This window comes from Nerophis ophidion, linkage group LG08, assembly GCF_033978795.1.
Source record: "Nerophis ophidion isolate RoL-2023_Sa linkage group LG08, RoL_Noph_v1.0, whole genome shotgun sequence".
Lineage (NCBI taxonomy): Eukaryota > Metazoa > Chordata > Actinopteri > Syngnathiformes > Syngnathidae > Nerophis > Nerophis ophidion.
In genome coordinates, this window is record NC_084618.1 from 4,244,412 (window position 1) to 4,272,115 (window position 27,704).

General features: G+C 43.9%; 1 protein-coding gene across 2 annotated transcripts in view; it reads left to right on the plus strand.

Annotated features, from left to right (window-relative positions):
- The window catches only part of LOC133557217 (neurexin-1a-like), a 133,648-nt gene that overhangs the window by 72,882 nt on the left and 33,062 nt on the right, over nt 1-27,704 (plus strand). Inside the window, exons 9-11 of one of the 2 annotated variants that reach the window (XM_061907516.1) lie at nt 4,477-4,648; nt 5,356-5,445; nt 6,270-6,580. In XM_061907516.1, coding sequence (XP_061763500.1) covers nt 4,477-4,648; nt 5,356-5,445; nt 6,270-6,580 — 573 coding nt within the window. The remainder of the gene's footprint in view (nt 1-4,476; nt 4,649-5,355; nt 5,446-6,269; nt 6,581-27,704) is intronic. The other variant, XM_061907517.1, reaches the window with a different exon arrangement.

Genomic DNA, 27,704 nt, shown 5'->3' on the forward strand with positions numbered 1-27,704 from the left:
AGCAGCAGTAAAGTTGTGTTGCATTCAGGCACACATCAGCAGTAAAGTTGTGTTGCATTCAGGTACACACTATTGACGGTAAAGTTGTGTTGCATTCAGGCACACAGCAGCAGTAAAGTTGTGTTGCATTCAGGCACACAGCAGCAGTAAAGTTGTGTTGCATTCAGGCACACATCAGCAGTAAAGTTGTGTTGCATTCAGGTACACACTATTGACAGTAAAGTTGTGTTGCATTCAGGCACACAGCAGCAGTAAAGTTGTGTTGCATTCAGGCACACAGCAGCAGTAAAGTTGTGTTGCATTCAGGCACACATCAGCAGTAAAGTTGTGTTGCATTCAGGTACACACTATTGACAGTAAAGTTGTGTTGCATTCAGGCACACAGCAGCAGTAAAGTTGTGTTGCATTCAGGCACACAGCAGCAGTAAAGTTGTGTTGCATTCAGGCACACAGCAGCAGTAAAGTTGTGTTGCATTCAGGCACACAGCAGCAGTAAAGTTGTGTTGCATTCAGGTACACATCAGCAGTAAAGTTGTGTTGCATTCAGGTACACATCAGCAGTAAAGTTGTGTTGCATTCAGGTACACACTATTGACAGTAAAGTTGTGTTGCATTCAGGCACACAGCAGCAGTAAAGTTGTGTTGCATTCAGGCACACAGCAGCAGTAAAGTTGTGTTGCATTCAGGCACACAGCAGCAGTAAAGTTGTGTTGCATTCAGGCACACAGCAACAGTAAAGTTGTGTTGCATTCAGGCACACAGCAACAATAAAGTTGTGTTGCATTCAGGCACACAGCAGCAGTAAAGTTGTGTTGCATTCAGGTACACATCAGCAGTAAAGTTGTGTTGCATTCAGGTACACATCAGCAGTAAAGTTGTGTTGCATTCAGGTACACACTATTGACAGTAAAGTTGTGTTGCATTCAGGCACACAGCAGCAGTAAAGTTGTGTTGCATTCAGGCACACAGCAACAGTAAAGTTGTGTTGCATTCAGGCACACAGCAACAATAAAGTTGTGTTGCATTCAGGCACATAGCAGCAATAAAATTGTGTTGCATTCAGGTACATTGTGATAATAAAGTTGTGTTAGGGACGGCGTGGCGCAGTGGGAGAGTGGCCGTGCGCAACCCGAGGGTCCCTGGTTCAATCCCCACCTAGTACCAACCTCGTCACGTCCGTTGTGTCCTGAGCAAGACACTTCACCCTTGCTCCTGATGGGTGCTGGTTGGCGCCTTGCATGGCAGCTCCCTCCATCAGTGTGTGAATGTGTGTGTGAATGTGGAAGTAGTGTCAAAGCGCTTTGAGTACCTTGAAGGTAGAAAAGCGCTATACAAGTACAACCCATTTATTTATTTATTTATAAAGGAGCACTTTTTTTTCCTCCATTTGAAAATGTGGGCGTTATCATCATTACTGTCTGATTCCAATCAATGCAATTCATCAGAATCAGGTAATACACCAACTTATATTCTTGTCTTTATGAAAGAAAGGCATCTATGTGTGTTAAACATGCTTGTATTATCATTAAACACATTTAACTTGTTAACAAAAATGTCTCTTTCATAAATAAATAAATGTAAATTATAAATAGGAATGAGGTAGATCTCCTCGACTTGGTCAATTGAAAAGTAGCTCGCCTGTAGAAAAAGTGTGAGCGCCCCTGCACTAGAGAAAAGCGCTATTTAAATATCAATCAATCAATCAATCAATCAATGTTTACTTATATAGCCCTAAATCACTAGTGTCTCAAAGGGCTGCACAAACCACCACGACATCCTCGGTAGGCCCACATAAGGGCAAGGAAAAACTCACACCCAGTGGGACGTCGGTGACAATGATGACTATGAGAACCTTGGAGAGGAGGAAAGTAATGGATGTTGAGCGGGTCCAACATGATACTGTGAAAGTTCAATCCATAATGGATCCAACACAGTCGCGAGAGTCCAGTCCAAAGCGGATCCAACACAGCAGCGAGAGTCCCGTTCACAGCGGAGCCAGCAGGAAACCATCCCAAGCGGAGGCGGATCAGCAGCGCAGAGATGTCCCCAGCCGATACACAGGCCAGCAGTACATGGCCACCGGATCGGACCGGACCCCCTCCACAAGGGAGAGTGGGACATAGAAGAAAAAGAAAAGAAACGGCAGATCAACTGGTCTAAAAAGGGAGTCTATTTAAAGGCTAGAGTATACAAATGAGTTTTAAGGTGAGACTTAAATGCTTCTACTGAGGTGGCATCTCGAACTGTTACCGGGAGGGCATTCCAGAGTACTGGAGCCCGAACGGAAAACGCTCTATAGCCCGCAGACTTTTTTTGGGCTTTGGGAATCACTAATAAGCCGGAGTCCTTTGAAGGCAGATTTCTTGCCGGGACATATGGTACAATACATTATAGGTAGTGGGCTATGAATTAAAAAAAATAGGTGACTAAGTGTATTATTATCAGTTATTAGTTTCAAAATTTCAGCTTTTTCACATTTTATTCCGAGTTTTTGCTATTTTTTTCTTATATTTTCATTCTTGCGGGTTTTTTCCTGACAACATGCTGCGGGCCCGCAAAACCTGGGGCCTGCTACAGAAGTTCTATTCGCTTTTTGATGGGTGCTGGTTAGCGCCTTGCATGGCAGCTCCCTCCATCAGTGTGTGAATGTGTGTGTAAATGTGGAAGTAGTGTCAAAGCACTTTGAGTTCATTAAAACTTTGGCACGTGTTGCAGCCATGAAATTCTAAGTTAATTATTATTTGCAAAAAAAAAATAAAGTTTATCAGTTTGAACATCAAATATGTTGTCTTTGTAGCATATTCAACTGAATATGGGTTGAAAAGGATTTGCAAATCATTGTATTCTGTTTATATTTACATCTAACACAATTTCCCAACTCATATGGAAACGGGGTTTGTACCACAGGAAGGTGGGTGACAGGTACGGACAAAAGCAGGTGGATTAGAACAGTGGGAGGCGGGTTGTCGACATGAGCGGGTTCCAGTGGGAGAGTGGCCGTGCGCAACCCGAGCGTCCCTGGTTCAATCCCCACCTAGTACCAACCTCGTCACGTCCGTTGTGTCCTGAGCAAGACACTTCACCCTTGCTCCTGATGGGTGCTGGTTGGCGCCTTGCATGGCAGCTCCCTCCATCAGTGTGTGAATGTGTGTGTGAATGTGGAAATAGTGTCAAAGCGCTTTGAGTTCCTTAAAAAAGGTAGAAAAGCGCTATACAAGTACAACCCATTTACCATTTGAGACATTTGTGATGTGGGGCTTTTTGCAGATGATGTGGTCCTGATGGCTTCATCTGACCGGAATCTTCAGCTCTCGCTGGATCGGTTCGCAGCCGAGTGTGAAGCGACCGGAATGAGAATCAGCACCTCCAAGTCCGAGTCCATGGTTCTCGCCCGGAAAAGGGCGGAATGCCATCTCCGGGTTGGGGAGGAGACCCTGCCCCAAGTGGAGGAGTTCAAGTACCTAGGAGTCTTGTTCACGAGTGAGGGAAGAGTGGATCGTGAGATCGACAGGCGGGTCGGTGCGGCGTCTTCAGTAATGCGGACGTTGTACCGATCCGTTGTGGTGAAGAAGGAGCTGAGCCGGAAGGCAAAGCTCTCAATTTACCGGTCGATCTACGTTCCCATCCTCACCTATGGTCATGAGCTTTGGGTCATGACCGAAAGGATAAGATCACGGGTACAAGCGGCCCAAATGAGTTTCCTCCACCGGGAGAAGATCCAGATGAGGTCATTCGGGCATCTGGTCAGGATGCCACTCGAATGCCTCCTTCGGGCATGTCCGACCGGTAGGAGGCCACTGGGAAAACCTTGGATAACGTAGTAACGGTAACTGAGTAACTGAATATAAAAAATAACGCATTAGACTACTAGGGTATACTACTATCGATACAGCAGACGCTGTATCAATCTGTTGTGGTGAAGAAGGAGCTGAGCCGGAAGGCAAAGCTCTCAATTTACCGGTCGATCTACGTTCCCATCCTCACCTATGGTCATGAGCTTTGGGTCATGACCGAAAGGATAAGATCACGGGTACAAGCGGCCCAAATGAGTTTCCAGGTCTCTCCCTTAGAGATAGGGTGAGAAGCTCTGCCATCCGGGAGGAACTCAAAGTAAAGCCGCTGCTCCTCCACATGGAGAGGAGCCAGATGAGGTGGTTCGGGCATCTGGTCAGGATGCCACCCGAACGCCTCCCTAGGGAGGTGTTTAGGGCACGTCCAACCGGTAGGAGGCCACGGGGAAGACCCAGGACACGTTGGGAAGACTATGTCTCCCGGCTGGCCTGGGAACGCCTCGGGATCCCCCGGGAAGAGCTAGACGAAGTGGCTGGGGAGAGGGAAGTCTGGGTTTCCCTGCTTAGGCTGTTGCCCCCGCGACCCGACCTCGGATAAGCGGAAGATGATGGATGGATGGGCTATATAAATAAACATTGATTGATTGATTGATGTTCGCCACTCACGTGCGTTTTTCCCACTCAGGACAAAGGCAATATCAGAGTGGTGTTCAATGTGGGCACGGACGACATCAACATCGAGGAGAGCTCCAAGTTTGTCAACGACGGGAAGTACCACATCATCCGTTTCACCCGCAGCGGGGGCAACGCCACCCTGCAGCTGGATGACCTGCCCGTCATCGAGCGCTACCCCTCAGGTAGGCCGGCGCCCGAATCCTCCTAACGCCACACAGCGGCACCCGGCAGGGGGCGGAGCTAACCACACCTTAGCGTCAGAGATACGATTGCAGCTTTGTTTCCTGTTCTTGTCTATGAAATGTTTTTAAACCATAAAATGAGACAGCTTGTATGCCAGACAGCCATGTTATGCTTAAATAGTGTTAAAAGGTCATATATTTAACTCAGTGTTTTTTTCCTCATCATAAAAGAAAATAATAAGAGTTGGTGCATTTTTGGGAAGAAAAAAAAACAGTAGTTTAAAACCATGTCATATGTTTTAACTAGTGAGTAAAAGTAAGAAAAAAAGTTTGTATGTGTTTTGTTTCTCCTTTTTGTTCTTTTCTATTCCATTTAAAGTGTTAATCTAAGGTAGTCGCTAAAATGCTAGTTGTTGTGAGGTGTGTGTGAGGGTTCTTCCTGTATGTAACAATAAACCCATATGTAACATTATTTCCCTGTGCTCTTGCAGATGTTAACCCCTGAAATGTCTCTTTAAATTAAACCCAATGAACAGAGAGTAAGAGTCCGCTCACTGGAAACCTCCTTCTTCAGTGAATTCCTCTCCTCCCAGCTAACAATGAGCAGACCGTTACTTTCTTTTCATTGCTGTTCTTTTTGTATCCAGCTCCTGTACCACGTTTGGATGATGCGTAATTACTACTGTGTTTTCATCTCTAAATTAAAGGCAACATTGATAACGAGCGCCTGGCCATCGCCAGACAGCGAATCCCCTATCGGCTCGGTCGAGTAGTTGACGATTGGCTACTCGACAAAGGTAAAAACCCTGATTAAAACTCCTTAAAAGTTTCAGCTTAAAAAGATTCAATATGAAGTCAGTGGAGTATATTCTCTTGTGCACCATCAACTAACGTCTAAAACTCTTAAATCCATAACTAAGTATTTAAAAGTTTGCTCAGCTGTAGTGTGTGACCTTGTTAGTGTGTATCTGACAATATCAGGTTAAAGGGACGATGGAGAGATTTAAATGTGAATACATCTGAAAATAGCCAAGAAGTACTGATAAAATATGTGTGATTAATGCTGGTTAATTTGTTTTTTATACATACATATGTGTATGTATGTATATATGTATATATTGTCAAATTGTGTAATCCAATTAAATGTAGGTGCAAGAATGGTGGAGTTGTAGTTCTAAACTCAAGCAAAGCTCCTTAAATGCAATTAGCCTCTAGTCCCTTTAACAGTGCTATCTTACCACCTGTGCATGCTTCTCAGAGCTGTTAGCAGACTACTTCTCCACATCTCTGTCTGCCTGTCCGTCGCTCCTTCAGATTACTCTGTCGTGCCGCACCGCCATCACCATAGCAACCATCCGTCAGCCCCTCTGACTCCTCTCATCTGCTGCATCTTCCTCCTCCTCTCCATCATCCGTTTCTTCACCCCCCCCCGCCACTCCTCTTCCTCACTCTTTTCTCTCCGAGTCTCAGTCCTGTCCACGGTTCTCCACAGCTTCTTTTTGCTCTGCCATGCTTAATCTATGCCATCCTCTCACCATGGTTCGGCGGTGCTGGATCGTGTAACGCTCAAACACTCTTTTCCGTGTGTGACTGTGTCTGTGTGGCCAACATGCCGGCGCAGGTCGCCAGCTGACCATCTTCAACAGTCAGACCACGGTGCGCGTGGGCGGACGCGACCAAGGCGCCGCCATGTTCCAGGGCCAGCTCTCGGGCCTCTACTACAACGGCCTGCGCATCCTCAACATGGCCGCCGAGGGCCACCCGCACATAAGGGTGCACGGCAGCGCCCGGCTGGTGGGCGACATGCCGTCGTCCTCCATCACGCCGCAGTCCAGCGCCGCCGCCGGGGGCAACCGCTCCGACTCGGCCCCCTCCATCAGCGACATCACTACCACCACGGCCACCAACAGGAAGCAGGGCTCCACCCAGCAGGTCAGTTGGATTCACATTTTTTCTTCATGTCCAAGCTCATGAACCTTTTGACATCCTACTAGAACCGAAGCTATGAGTGCACTTTTGTGCATGATGTCACTAAGATGACATATCAAAACAACACTAAATTAAAGTGCACTTTTTGTACAGAACGCCACTACAATAGTTTAAAACAAATAAAGTGCACTTTTGTGCATGATGTCACTAAGATGACGTATCAAAACAACACTAAATTAAAGTGCACTTTTTGTACAGAACGCCACTGCAATAGATTAAAACAAATAAAGTGCACTTTTGTGCATGATGTCACTAAGATGACGTATCAAAACAACACTAAATTAAAGTGCACTTTTTGTACAGAACGCCACTACAATAGTTTAAAACAAATAAAGTGCACTTTTGTGCATGATGTCACTAAGATGACATATCAAAACAACACTGAAATAAAGTGCACTTTTTGTACAGAACACCACTACAATAGTTTAAAACAAATAAAGTGCACTTTTGTGCATGATGTCACTAAGATGACATATCAAAACAACGCTAAATTAAAGTGCACTTTTTGCACAGAACGCCACTACAATAGTTTAAAACAAATAAAGTGCACTTTTGTGCATGATGTCACTAAGATGACATATCAAAACAACACTAAATTAAAGTGCACTTTTTGTACAGAACACCACTACAATAGTTTAAAACAAATAAAGTGCACTTTTGTGCATGATGTCACACAAGATATTTCCATAACCGTCAAACAAAAATGAGCTTGTGACGATCTGTTTGTTTTCCTTGTTTTTGTATTTACTTCCTGTCTGTGCTCTTATTTTGGTTTCCACTTCCTGCTTGCTCCGCTGAGCACTGTGTTCACACACCTGCTGTTGAGACCTGCGGCCAATCAGCACGCAAACCCCGTTTCCATATGAGTTGGGAAATTGTGTTAGACGTAAATATAAACAGAATACAATGATTTGCAAATCATTTTCAAGCCATATTCAGTTGAATATGCTACAAAGACAACATATTTGATGTTCAAACTGATAAACATTTTCTTTTTTTTTGCAAATAATCATTAACTTTAGAATTTGATGGCAGCAACAGGTGACAAAGTTGGGAAAAATGGCAATAAAAACTGATAAAGTTGAGGAATGCTCATCAAACACTTATGTGGAACATCCCACAGGTGTGCAGGCTAATTGGGAACAGGTGGGTGCCATGATTGGGTATAAAAACAGCTTCCCAAAAAATGCTCAGTCTTTCACAAGAAAGGATGGGGCGAGGTACACCCCTTTAAAGTTAAATTACCAATGATGGTCACACACACTCTTGGTGTGGCTGAAATTATTCTCTGCATTTGACCCCATCACCCTTGATCACCCCCTGGGAGGTGAGGGGAGCAGTGAGCAGCTGTGGTGGCCGCGCCCGGGAATCATTTTTGGTGATTTAACCCCCAATTCCAACCCTTGATGCTGAGTGCCAAGCAGGAAAGGAATGAGTCCCATTTTTATAGTCTTTGGTATGACTCGGCCGGGGTTTGTACTCACAACCTACCGATCTCAGGGCAGACACTCTAATCAATCAATCAATCAATCAATGTTTACTTATACAGCCCTAAATCACTAGTGTCTCAAAGGGCTGCACAAACCACCACGACATCCTCGGTAGGCCCACATAAGGGCAAGGAAAACTCACACCCAGTGGGACATCGGTGACAATGATGACTATGAGAACCTTGGAGAGGAGGAAAGCAATGGATGTCGAGCGGGTCTAACATGATACTGTGAAAGTTCAATCCATAATGGATCCAACACAGTCGCGAGAGTCCAGTCCAAAGCGGATCCAACACAGCAGCGAGAGTCCCGTTCACAGCGGAGGCAGCAGGAAACCATCCCAAGCGGAGGCGGATCAGCTGCGCAGAGATGTCCCCAGCCGATACACAGGCAAGCAGTACATGGCCACCGGATCGGACCGGACCCCCTCCACAAAGGAGAGTGGGACATAGGAGAAAAAGAAAAGAAACGGCACATCAACTGGTCTAAAAAGGTCTAACCACTAGGTTTGTCCACAACTGCGTGAACAAATAGTCAAACACTTTAAGAACAACGTTTCTCAAAGTGCAATTGCAAGAAATTTAGGGATTTCAACATCTACGCTCCATAATATCATCAAAAGGTTCAGAGAATCTGGAGAAATCACTCCACGTAAGCGGCATGGCCGGAAACCAGCATTGAATGACCGTGACCTTCGATCCCTCAGACGGCACTGTATCAAAAACCGACATCAATCTCTAAAGGATATCACCACATGGGCTCAGGAACACTTCAGAAAACCACTGTCACTAAATACAGTTTGTCTCTTCATCTGTAAGTGCAAGTTAAAGCTCTACTATGCAAAGCGAAAGCCAGTTATCAACAACATCCAGAAACGCCGCCGGCTTCCCTGGCCCCAAGATCATCTTAGATGGACTGATGCAAAGTGGAAAAATGTTCTGTGGTCTGACGAGTCCACATTTCGAATTGTTTTTGGAAATATTCGACATCGTGTCATCCGGACAAAAGTGTTGTTAAAAGAAAAGGTGATGTAACACAGTGGTGAACATGCCCTTTCCCAACTACTTTGGCACGTGTTGCAGCCATGAAATTCTAAGTTAATTATTATTTGCAAAAACATCAAATATGTTGTCTTTGTAGCATATTCAACTGAATATGGGTTGAAAATGATTTGCAAATCATTGTATTCTGTTTATATTTACATCTAACACAATTTCCCAACTCATATGGAAACGGGGTTTGTATTCCAAATTGTAGTTTATGTTGTTGTACTAATTGTTAAGGGTGTAAATCCTAAGGCACCTGACGATTCCCAGGGTGACGATTTGATGTTATTTGGTATTATAATTAAAAATGTTTCCAAACAGGTTAAAGCAGTGGTTCTCAAACTGTGGTACATGCCCCTCTGGTACAGGGGGCGGCAACCCAAAACATTGAAAAAGCCATACAGGACAAAAAAATACAAAAACCAATCTGTATGGAGGCACAAAAATTAAAAGCCGCATATAAGTCATATAATGAAGGCAACACATGACATAAGTGTTTATATTAGCTATAATAGCCTACTATCAAAATGACTATGTGTCGCAGGCTGAATCTAATCTTCGTTAACAGAAATGTTGAAATGTAATATTTAGAGATGTCTGATCATATCGTACTGCTGATATAAATGCTTTTAAATCTAATATCGGAAATGATCGGAATCTGTTTCAAAAAGTACAATTTATGACTTTTGAAAAAGTTGCTGTGTACACGGAAGTAGGGACAAGTACAAAGTGCCAATAAACCTTAAAGCAGGGGTCTCAGACACGCGCACCAGACGTTATTTTGCGGCCCTTACCTTAATATGAACGTTTAATGTTAGTGCGGCCCGTGAGTTTTATATGAACGTCGATTGACAGCGTTGTGTTATCTGGGTCCAAAACGGCCCTTTCAACGTTCTGGGTTGCCTACCCCTGCATTAGTGGAAAAGCGGCAAATGAGTGACGTTGCCATGGAGACGGGGGTTTTCTTACGTGCCTGGCTGCAGTCACACCGCGACACCTGTCCGTCAGTAATAACAGTCCCCGATAACCTGGAACAATTCAAACCGTAATTTGTTTTTTTTCTTGTTTAATTTGCATTGCCTCACACGGTGAACACTACATTTATTTCTATATGACGCCGCTTTTTTGCGATCGATATCCCGGTACTTTCCCGGCTATTATCCGCCGCCCGCCGTGTTGCTGTAGGGAGGGAAAGCGGAGCGACACACATTGCGGGAATAACATTATTCTCCGTGCGTCGGCTAAATACAAATATATTCCACAACCCCAAACATGTCTTTTTCAAAGCCTGCAGTGAAGAGAAAGGTTCGTGATGAGCAAAGACAATTCCAGGAAAAGTGGGAGATGCAATATTTCTTTATTGAGCACAGGGGCACCCCGGCGTGTCTTATTTGCACAGAGAGAGTTGCGGTGCATAAATGATACAATTTGAAACGTCATTATACAACTAGACATGCTGAGGAGTAGGCAAATGTTTTTTTAAGAAATCTTTTCTTGCGGCCCAGCCTCACCCAGACTGTGCATCCAGTGGCCCCCAGGGGTCTTCAGGACAACCTATATATATATATATATATATATATATATATATATATATATATATGTGTGTACATGTGTACATATATATGTATATATATATGTATGTGTGTATATATGTATATTTATATATATATGTATGTATATATATGTAGGTGTGGGAAAAAATCACAAGACTACTTCATCTCTACAAAACTGTTTCATGAGGGGTTCCCTCAATCATCAGGAGATTTTAATGGAAGCATTCACATACAATGGTTTATATAGGGCACAGAGTGGGTGGGTACAAGCAGGCGTAGGGTGTGGTGATTGGCTCATGTGTTACCTAGGAGGTGTTTCCGTCTGTGGCGGCATGTTGAAATGATTTCACTGCGCTTGTTGAGGGATGATAGATCTGGATGATATATAATAAACAGTTTCCCTTTTAAGCATAGGTTGCATCTTTTATTACCACTGTTGTAAGGTGTGCTGGATGCAAGAATTTGCCATGTTATTGAATATTCAACATTATTGTCTTTGAGGTTCCAAATGTGTTTGCTGAGTTCTGTAGAATTCCGCAAAGTCTGGTTTCTAAAGGAGGCGTTGTGATTATTCCATCTTGTTTTGAACGCTCCTTCGGTTAATCCTACGTACGTGTCGGATGTGTTAATGTATGTGTATATATATATATATATATATATATATATATATACATACATATATGTATATATATATATATATATATATATATATAATTTTAGATATGTGTGTGTATATATATATTTTTTTTTTATTTTACTCCTTTTTTGAATACATACACATTTTTTTTCTCTCAACGTGGCCCCCCGAGTCTAAAATAATTGCCCAGGCCGAATGAAAGAAACAGAGTGAACACTCTTGTCTGACTCCACCACGTTTGAGTGGAATACACACACAGAGGCATACCGTATTTTTCGGTGTATAAGTCGCTCCGGAGTATAAGTCGCACCTGCTGAAAATGCATAATAAAGAAGGGAAACAACATACATAAGTCGCACTGGAGTTTAAGTCGCATTTTTGGGGGAAATTTATTTGATAAAATCCAACACCAAGAATAGACATTTGAAAGGCAATTTAAAATAAATGAAGAATAGTGAACAACAGGCTGAATAAGTGAATGTTATATGACGCATAAATAACCAACTGAGAAGGTGCCTGCTATGTTAACGTAACATATTTGTTACAAACTGGTCAAGGGGGTGACCCCGGGATGCAGAGACGGGAGGAAAGTTTGAATAACAAAAAGGAATACATTTAATGAGTCCAAAAAGTGTGACGAAAAGCGATGGGGCAGAAGTGCACACCATGAATACTAAATAGAACAGGTTCCCTAGTGGTCGGCAGTGGAAAAGCCAGGGCGCACTAGGCAGAGGGTAAAGTCTTTACTGCCTCAAGGAGGCTAGAAAACAAACACAACAACGTTAGGAAATACAGGATTAACGAAAATCGACGTACCAGGACTGACGAGGTGCAGGATAAAAAATTAATACTCCTTGGTAGAAATAGGTTGCAGGTGTGCCTTAGTGTCCGCCCCTCGCTGGAGACTAGCGAGCTGAGGAAACCTATCACAACAAAAGAGAAGGCAGGGAAATAAAAACGTAACATATTATGGTAAGAGTCATTCAAATAAGTATAACATATAAAACATGCTATACGTTTACCAAACAATCTGTCACTCCTAATCCATAAATCCCATGAAATCTTATACGTCTAGTCCAGGGGTGCCCATTACGTCGATCGCGAGCTACCAGTCGACCGCGGGGGGTGTGTCAGTCGATCTCCAGCCAGGCTTTTAAAAAAATAGACCTAAAAATGAGTGATCATCAATCTTCACCAAGACGTCACTTAAATGACATTCACGGTACCGGAGGGTCTTGTGAGATGACGCTGGCTGCTGCAAGATCATTATTATGAAAATATGACCGAGAGGAAGGCGAGAAACACTTTTTATTTCAACAGACTCTCGCGCCGTACCTTCCGTCAAAACTCTAAAGGCCGACTGCACATTTCCTATCTTCACAATAAAAGCCCTGCTTCATGCTGCCTGCGCTAACTAAATACAGAGTCTCGGAAAACTGGCGTGCACAAGCGATCCCTCAGAAAGCTGGCGTGCACATCACTTGTGCACGCCAGCTTTCCGAGACTCTTATTTAGTTAGCGCAGGCAGCATGAAGCAGGGCTTTTATTGTGAAGATAGGAAATGTGCAGTCGGCCTTTAGAGTTTTGACGGAAGGGACGGCGTGAAAGTCTGTTGAAATAAAAAGTGTTTCTCGCCTTCCTCTCTGTCATTTTTTCATAATAATGAACTGGCAGCAGCCAGCGTCATCTCACAAGACCCTCGGGTGCCGTGAATGTCAATCAAGCAAGCTACGGAATTTGCCGCCAATGTTTTTCTTGTAAAGTGTATGGAAGCTGGATGAATGAGATGCCAAAAACCAACCACTTTCATGTGGTATTGTACAGAAAGGACAACTTTTTTTCTCCTCCATTTGAAAATGTGGGCGTTATCATCATTACTGTCTGATTCCAATCAATGCAAGTCATCAGAATCAGGTAATACACCAAATTATATTCTTGTCTTTGTGAAAGAAAGACATCTATATGTGTTACACATGCTTGTATTATCATTAAACACATTTAACTTGTTTACAAAAATGTCTCTTTCATAAATAAATAAATATAAATGATATATATAAATGAGGTAGATCCCCTCGAGTTGGTCAATTGAAAAGTAGCTCGCCTGCAGAAAAAGTGTGGGCACCCCTGATGTAAACAGTGTGCTTTATAACAATTAGGGAAGTTTGTGTCATGTTTGTCCTCCTACAGAAAACCATATTATAACAAAAAATATGTTTTTTTCCCCCTCATCTTTTTCCATTTTTCATATATTTTTGAAAAAGTTCCAGAGGGCCACTAGGGCGGCGCTAAAGAGCCGCATGCGGCTCCAGAGCCACGGTTTGCCGAGCCCCGCCCTAGACTGCCGCGGTAATATAATACAGCGGAACCCATATAAGTCCGTCCCGTTTGTCAAGAACCCTTTTTAAAAGGGTCATATTAAGATTTTTTTTGTCTACATTTAAAAATCTTCTTCGTGGTCTACATCGGGGATTCCTAATCTTTTTTACTTCGCGACCCTACTTGTCTGCAACAAAGGGACCCGGGGCCACTCCAAAATTAACACTGAATTAGTCATCTTACTCATCTATATGTGTTACACATGCTTGTATTATCGTTAAACACATTTAACTTGTTTACAAAAATGTCTCTTTCATAAATAAATAAATATAAATGATATATATATATATATATAACCAAACAATTAAACAAGGTGACACGGTAAAGAATCTGGGTATTATCTTCGACCCAACTCTCTCCTTTGAGGCACACATTAAAAGCGTTACTAAAACGGCCTTCTTTCCTCTCCGTAATATCGCTAAAATTCGCTCCATTCTGTCCACTAAAGACGCTGAGATCATTATCCATGCGTTTGTTACGTCTCGTCTCGATTGCTGTAACGTATTATTTTCGGGTCTCCCCATGTCTAGCATTAAAAGATTACAGTTGGTACAAAATGCGGCTGCTAGACTTTTGACAAGAACAAGAAAAGTTTGATCACATTACGCCTGTACTGTATATACCTTTATATACATATATACATACATATATACCTATACTGTATATACCTTTATATACATATATACATACATATATACCTATACTGTATATACCTTTATATACATATATACATACATATATACCTGTACTGTATATACCTTTATATACATATATACATACATATATACCTGTACTGTATATACCTTTATATACATATATACATACATATATACCTGTACTGTATATACCTTTATATACATATATACATACATATATACCTGTACTGGCTCACCTGCACTGGCTTCCTGTGCACTTAAGATGTGACTTTAAGGTTTTACTACTTACGTATAAAATACTACACGGTCTAGCTCCATCCTATCTTGCCGATTGTATTGTACCATATGTCCCGGCAAGAAATCTGCCTTCAAAGGACTCCGGCTTGTTAGTGATTCCCAAAGCCCAAAAAAAGTCTGCGGGCTATAGAGCGTTTTCCGTTCGGGCTCCAGTACTCTGGAATGCCCTCCCGGTAACAGTTCGAGATGCCACCTCAGTAGAAGCATTTAAGTCTCACCTTAAAACTCATTTGTATACTCTAGCCTTTAAATAGACTCCCTTTTTAGACCAGTTGATCTGCCGTTTCTTTTCTTTTTCTTCTATGTCCCACTCTCCCTTGTGGAGGGGGTCCGGTCCGATCCGGTGGCCATGTACTGCTTGCCTGTGTATCGGCTGGGGACATCTCTGCGATGCTGATCCGCCTCCGCTTGGGATGGTTTCCTGCTGGCTCCGCTGTGAACGGGACTCTCGCTGCTGTGTTGGATCCGCTTTGGACTGGACTCTCGCGACTGTGTTGGATCCATTGTGGATTGAACTTTCACAGTATCATGTTAGACCCGCTCGACATCCATTGCTTTCCTCCTCTCCAAGGTTCTCATAGTGATCATTGTCACCGACGTCCCACTGGGTGTGAGTTTTCCTTGCCCTTATGTGGGCCTACCGAGGATGTCGTGGTGGTTTGTGCAGCCCTTTGAGACACTAGTGATTTAGGGCTATATAAGTAAACATTGATTGATTGGTTGATTGATATATAAATGAGGTAGATCCCCTCGAGTTGGTCAATTGAAAAGTAGCTCGCCTGCAGAAAAAGTGTGGGCCCCCCTGGTCTAGTCTCTTACGTGATTGAGCTAAATAATATTATTTTAAAGTTTCACGTTAATGTGTTAATAATTTTCACACAGAAGTCACTCCTGAGTAGAAGTCTCACCCCCGGGCCAAACTATGAAAAAAACTGCGATTTATAGTCTGAAAAATATGGTACATGTTAGGTAACCAGTAAAAATTTGGGGTTGTACTTGTATAGTGCTTTTCTACCTTCAAGGTACTCAAAGCGCTTTGACACTACTTCCACATTCACACACACATTCACACACTGATGGAGGGAGCTGCCATGCAAGGCGCCAACCAACACCCATCAGGAGCAAGGGTGAAGTGTCTTGCTCAGGACACAACGGACGTGACGAGGTTGGTACTAGGTGGGGATTGAACCAGGGACGCTCGGGTTGCGCACGGCCACTCTCCCACTGGAACCCGCTCATGTCGACAACCCGCCTCCCACTGTTCTAATCCACCTGCTTTTGTCCGTACCTGTCACCCACCTTCCTGTGGTACAAACCCCGTTTCCAAATGAGTTGGGAAATTGTGTTAGATGTAAATATAAACGGAATACAATGATTTGCAAATCCTTTTCAACCCATATTCAGTTGAATGCACTACTCAAACAATATATTTGATGTTCAAACTGATAAACTTTATTTTTGTTTTGCAAATAATAATTAACTTAGAATTTCATGGCTGCAACACGTGCCAAAGTTTTAAGGAACTCAAAGCGCTTTGACACTATTTCCACATTCCACATGAACCAGGGACGCTCGGGTTGCGCACGGCCACTCTCCCACTGCGCCACGCCGTCCCAAAAATGACCTGGTTTATGCCCAAAACCTAATCCAATTTTGGTCGTTTCCTATAAATGTCATGAAAATCCCCCCTGTAGGTTTTTGAGTTATTTTGCCAGCAAACGAAGGGACAACAATGACATCATCTCCGTTGTTGTGCGTCTTTAGAAGCGTGCATCATTCTCCATTCTGCACAATCAGCAGCTGCACAAACATGCTCTCCTGCTCCACTGAAGCCGTCCAGCTCTTTGAGCGTCCGTGTGGTGCAGCTCTGTGGAATAATGTGTTACTTGCCGCCTGCCTGCCTGCTGCTGCACTGACAAAGATTGTCTTTTTCCTCACTCGTGCAAGTTGCCATGGAGATAGCGAGCCCCGCTACCTGCTGCTCACCTCTCTCGCTCACCCGTGCAGACTTCTCCCGAGCGGCTCGCTCCTCCGTGTACCAACCGCTAGCTTTTTCGGGCATGAATAATAGATGCTGAGAGCTTCATCAATAATGGATAGCAGATCTGGATGGATGACGGCGCCGTCACCCCCCTTTTTGACACCACCCCTGCATCCGACTTTTACCCAAAGTCCTCCCGCCGCTGAACGCGGGCTGCTAGTCAATACGGAAACTAGGTCAGGCCCGCGAGATGCTCTCTACCGCAGTGCAGTGTGCCGTTCTATCACCTTCCAAACTCTTGTTTGTCTCACTAAAGAGCATGAAACACGGTTGTTGCCTGGCAACCAGAACCCACGCAGAACGCGAGCACACAGGTGGACTGAGAGGAGTACAATTGCGGCATCCTTGCATCACTAGAGAGCTATCCGCCTTTAAAGAGTGTGTGTGTGTGTGTGTGTGTGTGTGTTTGACTTTTTTTGTTATCCTTGCTTGATGAGAGGATTAATAATTTACGAGGCGGGGCGCTTGTTTGAGTGTTGATGCTGGAGGCTGCAAGTCACACACGTCCGGTACTGATGCTGCCCGCTATGTTTTATTAAGGGACGGCGTGGCGCGGTGGGAGAGTTGCCGTGCGCAACCCGAGGGTCCCTGGTTCAAATCCTAACCTAGTACCAACCTCGTTACGTCCGTTGTGTCCTGAGCAAGACACTTCACCCTTGCTCCTGATGGGTGCTGGTTGGCTGCCTTGCATGGCAGCTCCCTCCATCAGTGTGCGAATGGGTAAATGTGGAAGTAGTGTCAAAGCGCTTTGAGTACCTTGAAGGTAGAAAAGCGCTATACAAGTACAACCCATTTATCATTTATTTATCATTTATATACAGTATATGGTATTAATTAATACATTTATTTCATATACTTTTTGTTTTGAATACAATGTTATGTAATTCTTTGTTTTGATTTTTTTTTGTCTTGTTTTGATAGGATTTTTTTCATAAGACAATGTTTTTGTCTTGTTTTAAAATTGTATTACATTACATTGTTTTTTTGTGAATATTCTAAAAAAAAAATTTACAATGTGTATTATTAAGGATGTCTTTTTTTTCAATATCGGTCCATTTTTTTTTTTTTGCCTGAAAGCGAGCTTCTTGAGGCAGTGCTCGAATGGCCTTCAGGTCCCTTAGTGACCCCTTTTGCTTTATTTTTTTTAACAGCCAGTTAGTCTTTGAGTACCTTGAAGGTAGAAAAGCGCTATACAAGTACAACCCATTTATCATTTATTTATTTATATATATTGATGGCAACAATGTCAGGATAAAGCACAATCCCATAAAGGCACCTGATTGGCTATTGGGAGTCAGCTGACCTTTACAAGCGCTCCTTTTTCCGGAGATACTTTCTGCCTTGCTTACTTTTCACTTTTGCATGTTTTTTTTTTTTTTGCATCCATCCCCCCCACCTCCTCTTCCTCTTCCCCCGCCCCAGCTCGCGCCTCCCCCCCCTCCCTCGCCGTGATAGGCTGTTAATGCAGGCGCCTGTATGATCTATCTCGCCATCTGCAGTAGTAGAGCCCGCTTCTCCGCTCTCCGTCGCTCCATCCCGCCTTTTTTAGCCCCCCCCCCCGCCGCCGGCGCCATGGACCCCGTCCAGCCGCTGTAGAGCCGCTCGTGCGTTTGTGCGTGTGACTTCCATTGGACATAAAACGGGACAAAAGTGTGAGGACCATGTGCGAACTCGGCGGTCAGGGAGGCTTGGACGGTCGTTGGCATTGCTCGGCTGCTCAGGTAGAGATCCTTTTTTTTTTTTTTCCTCCCTTTCCTCTTTCTTAAAGGCCGACTGAATTGAGATTTCCTTATTTAAACGGGGATAGCAGGTCCTTTCTTTGTGTCAAAATTGATCATTTCGCGGTATTGCCATATTTTTGCTGAAAGGATTTAGTAGAGAACATCGTCGATAAAGTTCGCAACTTTTGGTCGCTAATAAAAAAAGCCTTGCCTGTACCGGAAGTAGCAGACAATGTGCGCGTGACATCACGGGTTGTAGGGCTCCTCACATCCTCACATTGTTTACAATCATAGCCTCCAGCAGCAAGAGCTATTCAGACCGAGAAAGCGACGATTTCCCCATTAATTTGAGCAAGGATGAAAGATTCATGGATGAGGAAAGTGAGAGTGAAGGACAAGAAAAGAAAAAAAAAATACTATACAGTGGGAGGGATTCAGATGTTATTAGACAAATTTACTAGGATCATTCTGGAAAATCCCTTATCTGCTTATTGTGTAGGGCTTCACGGTGGCGGAGAGGTTAGTGCGTCTGCCTCACAATACGAAGGTCCTGCAGTCCCGGGTTCAATCCCAGGCTCGGGATTTTTCTGTGTGGAGTTTGCATGTTCTCCCCGTGAATGCGTGGGTTCCCTCCGGGTACTCCGGCTTCCTCCCACTTCCAAAGACATGCACCTGGGGATAGGTTGATTGGCAACACTAAAATTTGCCCTAGTGTGTGAATGTTGTCTGTCTATCTGTGTTGGCCCTGTGATGAGGTGGCGACTTGTCCAGGGTGTACCCCGCCTTCCGCCCGATTGTAGCTGAGATAGGCGCCAGCGCCCCCCGCGACCCCAAAAGGGAATACGCGGTAGAAAATGGATGGATGCTTATTGTGTTATTAGTGTTTTAGTGAGATTATATGGCCGTACCTGTACAACCTGAAGGTCGGCCCCGCAGCTTTCTTCAGCACCAGTCGATGGGTGGTGGCGATGCCCATCTCTGCCCTTCGCAAGGGACCCTCTTCGAAACACGAGCTTTCGAAAGTTAGAGTGAAGAACCAAAAAAAAAAAAGGCCGCGGCAGTTTCAGATGTAATTAGACACATTTACTAGGATCATTCTGGAAAATCCCTTTTCTGCTTATTTTGTTAATAGTATTTTAATAATAATAATAATAATGGATTAGATTTATATCTCGCTTTTCTATTGTTAGATACTCAAAGCGCTCACAGAGAAGTGGGAACCCATCATTCATTCACACCTGGTGGTGGTAAGCTACATCTGTAGCCACAGCTGCCCTGGGGTAGACTGACGGAAGCGTGGCTGCCAGTTTGCGCCTACGGCCCCTCCGACCACCACCAATCATTCATTCATCATTCATTCACCAGTGTGAGCGGCACCGGGGGCGAAGGGTGAAGTGTCCTGCCCAAGGACACAACGGCAGCGACTTTGATGTCCATAGGTGGGAAGCGAACCTGCAACCCTCAGGTTTCTGGCACGGCCGCTCTACCCACTACGCCATGCCGCTCTCATTTTAGTGAGATTATAAAGTTATACCTGATAGTCGGATGGCTGCGGTGAACGCCAGTGTCTCTGAGAGAAGCCGAGGAGCCAAGATCACAGCCGCCTTTTTGACAGCTACAGGAGGAGGTCCCATAATCCCCTGAAGTCTCCGGTAAGAGCCGACTTAATATCACAATTTTCCCATCCAAAAAATTGATGGTTGACGTAGGGAAACATGTCCGCTTGACCGCTCTGTGTTAAAGCTTCACAACAAACAAAGGCTGTGTGTCGGTTGCTAAAGGCAGCTGCAATCCACCGCTTTCCACCAACAGCATTCTTCTTTGACGTCTCCATTATTAATTGAACAAATTGCAAACGATTCAGCAACACAAATGTCCAAATTACTGTGTGATTACGCGATGAAAAGAGACGACTTTTAGCCGTGTGTGGTGCTGGGCTAATATGTCCGCTACAACCCGAGACGTCACAAACACGCGTCATCATTCCGTGACGTTTTTAACAAGAATCTCCGCGGGAAATTTAAAATTGCAATTTAGTCAACTAAAGTGGCCGTATTGGCATGTGTTGCAATGTTAATATTTCATCATTGATATATAAACTATCAGACTGTGTGGTCGCTAGTAGTGGCTTTCAGTAGGCCTTTAACTTCAGGCAGATGTTTGTTTACATCACCACATTTTAAACGGATGTGCTTTAGTAGTGTTTGACTCCTGCTGTCCCGCTGGCGTCCACACGGTGGTCAAGTTTGTCTCTGTCGAAATAAGCAGCTGTCAAATGGTAAATGGGTTAGTGCTTTGCTACCTTGAAGGTACTCCAAGCCATTTGACGCTATTTCCATGGAGGGAGCTGCCATGCAAGGGCCCTAACCAGGACCCATCAGGAGCAAGGACACAACAGACGTGACGAGGTTGGTAGAAGGTGGGGATCGAACCGGGAACCCTCAGGTTGCTGGCACGGCCACTCTCCCAACTTGGCCACGCCGTCCCTCATTCAGTCATCAGAACCAAAACCGACAATTATCCCTCGGTTGCACATTTACTCCTGACTTGGTCCAGAGCCAGAAATAGAATGGCTTTTTAAACCTATTTCTGCACATTTTTGTTCTGATTCTTTTCTTTTCATCCAATATTTTGTTCAAAGTGCGCCCGGGGACCATTCGTGGCCCTGCAGCTATTTTTTTTAAATTCTAAAAACACTATTTGTTTATTGGAAGGACAATGTGCCGTTACATTAAGAAGATTGTCACGCGTTCGGCGCACTTGTTGCCACTTGGTGGATGCACACACTAGCAGTCAGCAGGATTGCAGGTAAGAATACGTTTTAATAGAATAAAACAAAAGAACACTGGTGCAAAAAAGGGGAAAAACAAAGCGCGTGCCAATGCACGGAAAGCTAATGCTAAAAACGTAGCAGGAAACAGCAAACATTAAACGACGCGCCACACGCACGTGAAGCTAAGGCGGAACTTAGCACAAAATAATCGAGGGCATAAGGATACAAAACGTGACGTGTTGCGAAAAGCAAGTAATGGACCGAGGACGAACTAAGGAACCAGGTGGGCTTGAATACACAAATAATTATTAGAAACAGGTGTGTGACAGGAGCCCGTGAGGAGGAACACAATACGTTGCCATGGTGACTCACAAACAAGGAAGTGCTCAAACAAGGATCGGCAGAGTCCGGAAACAAAACATGAACAAAGACATAAATAGGGCAAAACCATTAACGATCCGAGTCACGGATCGTGACACTACCCCCCCCCCCCAAGGGGCAGATCCCAGATGCCCCAAAAACCCCAAAGTACAAAGAACCTCCCCCCCCCCACAACAAGACAGTCCAAAAGAGAAGGGAGGGCGGTAAGGGGGGCCCGGTGGAGGGTTGGAAAGTCCCGTGTCCCGAATCCACCGAGGATACCATTAGCACCATGCTAATTTCCATCTGTAGTCCTTTTATGTTAGTGTTAGTTTTGTTTCCTGCGTTAAGTTTTGTTTGCACTTTTATAGTAAAGTTAAAACTTATATTTACCTTCAAGCCATGTCCAGTCTTCTTTTGCAAAACTGCACCAAAGTCCACATTTTGACAAAATATTGTTTTTGATAAACAATGTATTGCAGCATTTAAAAGAACACTTCTGTGTAGTTGTTATGTCCTTTTTTTTCTATCATCATATTATCATTTGCATGTATGACATTAAGTTGCAAGTGCAAGACGTTAGATGGCAGTAGTTTATGATGTGTGTTTTTTTTTGTTGCGCCCTAAAAAGTGTTAATACTGTAAGTGTTGCACTCATTACACACCGGCTGTTTGTTATCTTGGTTGGAGTTTTCATTAACAAATTTGGAGGTGTTGAAGACGCCATGTAAAATTGCTGAGGGGGGCGGCATAGCTCGGTTGGTAGAGCGGCCGTGCCCGCAACTTGAGGGTTGCAGGTTCGATTCCCGCTTCCGTCATCCTAGTCACTGCCGTTGTGTCCTTGGGCAAGACACTTTACCCACCTGCTCCCAGTGCCACCCACACTGGTTTAAATGTAATTTAGATATTGGGTTTCACTATGTAAAGCGCTTTGAGTCACTAGAGAAAAGCGCTATATAAATATAATTCACTTCACTGATGCTAATAAGTTGCGTATAAATAGCAAAGCCAATGTATATTAGCATCAAGCTAGCACATTGTTGTTGTTTTTTAAGTGATTATTTACATTGAAGCGTTTTGTCTTTTTTATTCAATTGCTTTGTTGGCATTGGATATTGCGACGTTTTTGTTTTGATTCTTTTCTTTTCATCCAATATTTTGTCCAAAGTGCAGCCCTCAGCTATTTTTTTAAAAACACTATTTGTTTGTATTTATTTATTAGAAGGACAATGTCCAGTTACATGAAGAAGATGGCTACTCCAGATTTAGCACCATGCTAATTTCCATCTTTAGTCCTTTTATGGCGCATTTAACATCTAAAATTAAAGTTAAAGTAGCAATGATTGTCACACACACACTAGACGTGGTGAAATTTGTTCTTTTGCATTTGACCCATCACCCTTGATCACCCACTGGGAGGTGAGGGGAGCAGTGAGCAGCAGCGGTGGCCACGCCCGGGAATCATTTTTGCTGATTTAACCCCCAATTCCAACCCTTGATGCTGAGTTCCAAGCAGGGAGGTAATGGCTCCCATTTTTTAATAGTCTTCGGTATGACTCCCAACCTACCGATCTCAGGTGCCCACACTTTTTCTGCAGGCGAGCTACTTTTCAATTGACCAACTCGAGGGGATCTACCTCATTTATATATATCATTTATATTTATTTATTTATGAAAGAGACATTTTTGTAAACAAGTTAAATGTGTTTAATGATAATACAAGCATGTGTAACACATATAGATGTCTTTCTTTCACAAAGACAAGAATATAAGTTGGTGTATTACCTGATTCTGATGACTTGCATTGATTGGAATCAGACAGTAATGACGATAACGCCCACATTTTCAAATGGAGGAGAAAAAAAGTGGTCCTTTCTGTACAATACCACATGAAAGTGGTTGGTTTTTGGCATCTAATTCATCCAGCTTCCATACACTTTACAAGAAAAACATTGGTGGCAAATTCCGTAGCTTGCTTGATTGACATTCACGGCACCCGAGGGTCTTGTGAGATGACGCTGGCTGCTGCCAGTTCATTATTATGAAAAAATGACAGAGAGGAAGGCGAGAAACACTTTTTATTTCAACAGACTTTCGCGCCGTCCCTTCCGTCAAAACTCTAAAGGCCGACTGCACATTTCCTATCTTCACAATAAAAGCCCTGCTTCATGCTGCCTGCGCTAACTAAATAAGAGTCTCGGAAAGCTGGCGTGCACAAGTGATGTGCACGCCAGCTTTCTGAGGGATCACTTGTGCACGCCAGTTTTCCGAGACTCTGTATTTAGTTAGCGCAGGCAGCATGAAGCAGGGCTTTTATTGTGAAGATAGGAAATGTGAAGTCGGCCTTTAGAGTTTTGACGGAAGGTACGGCGCGAGAGTCTGTTGAAATAAAAAGTTTTTCTGGCCTTCCTCTCGGTCATATTTTCATAATAATGATCTTGCAGCAGCCAGCGTCATCTCACAAGACCCTCCGGTACCGTGAATGTCATTTAAGTGACGTCTTGGTGAAGATTGATGATCACTCATTTTTAGGTCTATTTTTTTTTAACCACTAGGCCACTGAGTAGGTAAAATACACAACAATATCAAAATTAGATAATGATAAGCAAACATACAAAACGTAGAGGGGTGTGTGAGTTACAAATCAGAAGGCGGTCAAGTCACAGTATTTCAGCAGCTTCATTTTAAAGTGCGGAAGTATATTGAGTGCCGCAGTTTTTATCAAAGTCCACATGACACAGAATACAGTGCAGTAGCCATCAGATGGTACCCATAAGGGTATCTGCGGAGGGAGGGCCGTGGCCGCAGAACGGGATGTTGCCAAGACCGGCCTCGTAGACAGCGACAGGTGCATAGATGGCCCAGGTGGGCCTTGTTATCTAGTCACCAGCAGTCGCGGTGAGACGAGTAGTTGGAGTTGGAAGTGCTGCTGAGCGGGACGAAGGAGAGGAGGACAGTTTGCTGGAAAGCAAAAGACTTTGCACTATTCTATGAAAAAAAAAAAACAGTGTTATATCCAGAATTCCTGGCTCTCCTGGCAGTATGTGGTGGTCTGGAGAACCCACTAGAGGGCACCTTTACATATGCGTGTCTCATCACGGCTGCTGTAAAAGAAGGCGACAGTTGATTAGATAGCAAGGGCCATCTACGCACTTGTCGATGTCTTGGAGGTCCGCGGTAGGCCCGCAGGCCACGCCCCCCCTCCACAGTATCATTCAATAGCCATTGGTACTACATACGTAAACAAGTTTGCAATGTCACATGATTAGAGTGGTGCGCTGGTGGCCATCAGACTGCTCCCTCTAGGGCAGTGGTCCCCAAACTACGGCCCGCGGGCCAGATCCGGCCCGCCAGCATTCGAGATCTGGCCCGCGGGAAGTCCCAAGTTAAATTGTTGTATTTTTTAAATCTGTCCTTTCTAATCCATTTTCTACCGCTAGTTGCTTGTTACCCTCAGAGTCTCCTAACCGCTCAGGCAAATCACAAAGTGTCTAAATATGCATTTTCCAATCGACGACGTGATGTGTGTGTGTGTGTGTGTGTGTGTGTGTGTGTGTGTGTGTGTGTGTGTGTGTGTGTGTGTGTGTGTGTGTGTGTGTGTGTGTGTGTGTGTGTGTGTGTGTGTGTGTGTGTGTGTGTGTGTGGTGTGTGTGTGTGTGTGTGTGTGTGTGTGTGTGTGTGTGGTGGGGGGGGAAATGACAAGACATTGCAACAATACCTAGAGGTAGTGTGGCTGAGTCTGCTCTCAGTGCTGCTGGAGTGATCGCCAAAGTGCAAACTGGTTTAAAACTTAGATATTGGGTTTCACCATGTAAAAGTGCTTTAAGTCACTAAAGAAAAGCGCTATATAAATATAATTCACACTAAATATAATCCACAACTTGAGGGTTCCAGGGTTCGATCCCCGCTTCCGCCATCCTAGTCACTGCTGTTGTGTCCTTGGGCAAGACACTTTACCCACCTGCTCCCAGTGCCACCCACACTGGTTTAAATGTAACTCAGATATTGGGTTTCACTGTGTAAAAGCGCTTTGAGTCACTAGAGAAAAGCGCTATATAAATATAATCCACAATTTGAGGGTTCCAGGTTCGATCCCCGCTTCCTCCATCCTAGTCACTGCTGTTGTGTCCTTGGGCAAGACACTTTACCCACCTGCTCCCAGTGCCACCCACACTGGTTTAAATGTAACTCAGATATTGGGTTTCACTTTGTAAAAGCGCTTTGAATCACTAGAGAAAAGCGCTATATAAATATAATTCACACTAAATATAATCCACAATTTGAGCGTTCCAGGTTCGATCCCCGCTTCCGCCAGCCATCCTAGTCACTGCCGTTGTGTCCTTGGGCAAGACACTTTACCCACCTGCTCCCAGTGCCACCCACACTGGTTTGAATGTAACTCATATATTGGGTTTCACTTTGTAAAAGTGCTTTGAGTCACTGGAGAAAAGCGCTATATAAATATAATTCACAAATCACACATACTGTAATCTGGCATGGATGGATTCTATGTGAATCGGTCCCCGGTAGGATTCAGTACCCATCACTCTAGTGTGCATGTTTTATTGTTGTGTAAGTAATAAGTAGTTCTGTTGTTGCTTAGCGATAATGATGAAGTTGACAATTCTCCATCGGAGACATTTCATGTCAACAAACGTTGTCGACCATACTTGTCAGCAGTGATGGGCAAGCGACTCGCAAAACGTAACAAGCTAAGCTACAAGGTACTCTCGATTAAATATACCAGGGGAATCTATCCCTGGAGAATTGTAGCAAGCTGCAATGCGAGCTACACGGCAATAGTAGCTTGCAACATGAAAGCTACATTTGACGGCATTTCTATCTATGGGCCCACATGTATAATAACATCAATGTTAATTAGAGATGTCCGATAATGGCTATTTTGCCGATATTGTCCAACTCTTGATTACCGATTCCGATATCAACCGATACATACAGTCGTCGTATTAACACATTATTATGCCTAATTTTGTTGTGATGCCCCGCTGGATGCATTAAACAATGTAACAAGGTTTTTCAAAATAAATCAACTCAAGTTATGGGGGGAAAAAAATGCCAACATGGCACTGCCATATTTATTATTGAAGCAGCTTGGAATTTGGGACATGCTCTCCCTGAAAGAGCATGAGGACGTTGAGCTGAGGGGTAGCGGGGGGGAGGGGGGGTGTATTATAGCGTACCGGAAGTGTTAGTGCTGCAAGGGCTTCTGGGTATTTGTTCTGTTGTGTTACGGTGTGGATGTTCTCCCGAAATGTTTGTCGTTTTTGTTTGGTGTGGGTTCACAGTGTGGCGCATATTTGTAACAGTGTTCAAGTTGTTTATATGGCCACCCTCAGTGTGACCTGTATGGCTGTTGACCAAGTATGCCTTGCATTCACTTGTGTGTGCGAAAAGCCGTAGATATTATGTGACTGGGCCGGCACGCAAAGTCAGTGCCTTTAAGGTTTATTGGCGCTCTGTACTTCTCCCTACGTCCGTGTACACAGCGCCGTTTTAAAAAGTCATGAGTTTTACTTTTTGAAACCGATACCGATCATTAAAGCATTTATCGGACGATAATATCATCAGTCCGATATTATCGGACTTCCCTGATGTTAATGTAACTGAGAGTGTACAAGTCATTAATATTAACTATCTGTCATTTAGCAGGCAACACCCTACAACTACCTCTAGGGGTCCCCACGCCTCACTGTATTTATTTATTTAAAATGATAAATGGGTTGTACTTGTATAGCGCTTTTCTACCTTCAAGGTACTCAAAGCGCTTTGACACTACTTCCACATTCACACACACATTCACACACTGATGGAGGGAGCTGCCATGCAAGGCACCAACCAGCACCCATCAGGAGCAAGGGTGAAGTGTCTTGCTCAGGACACAATGGACGTGACGAGGTTGGTTCTGGGTGGAATTTGAACCAGTGACCCTCGGGTTGCGCACGGCCACTCTTCCACTGCGCCACGCCATTTAGTTTGCCTTTTCTTTTTTGCCCACCCCTATAATGTTATTAATTTTCTCTATCTATAGTAAAAAACAGCATAGTGGATCTAACATCCATCCATCCATCCATCCATCCATTTTCTACCGCTTTTAGG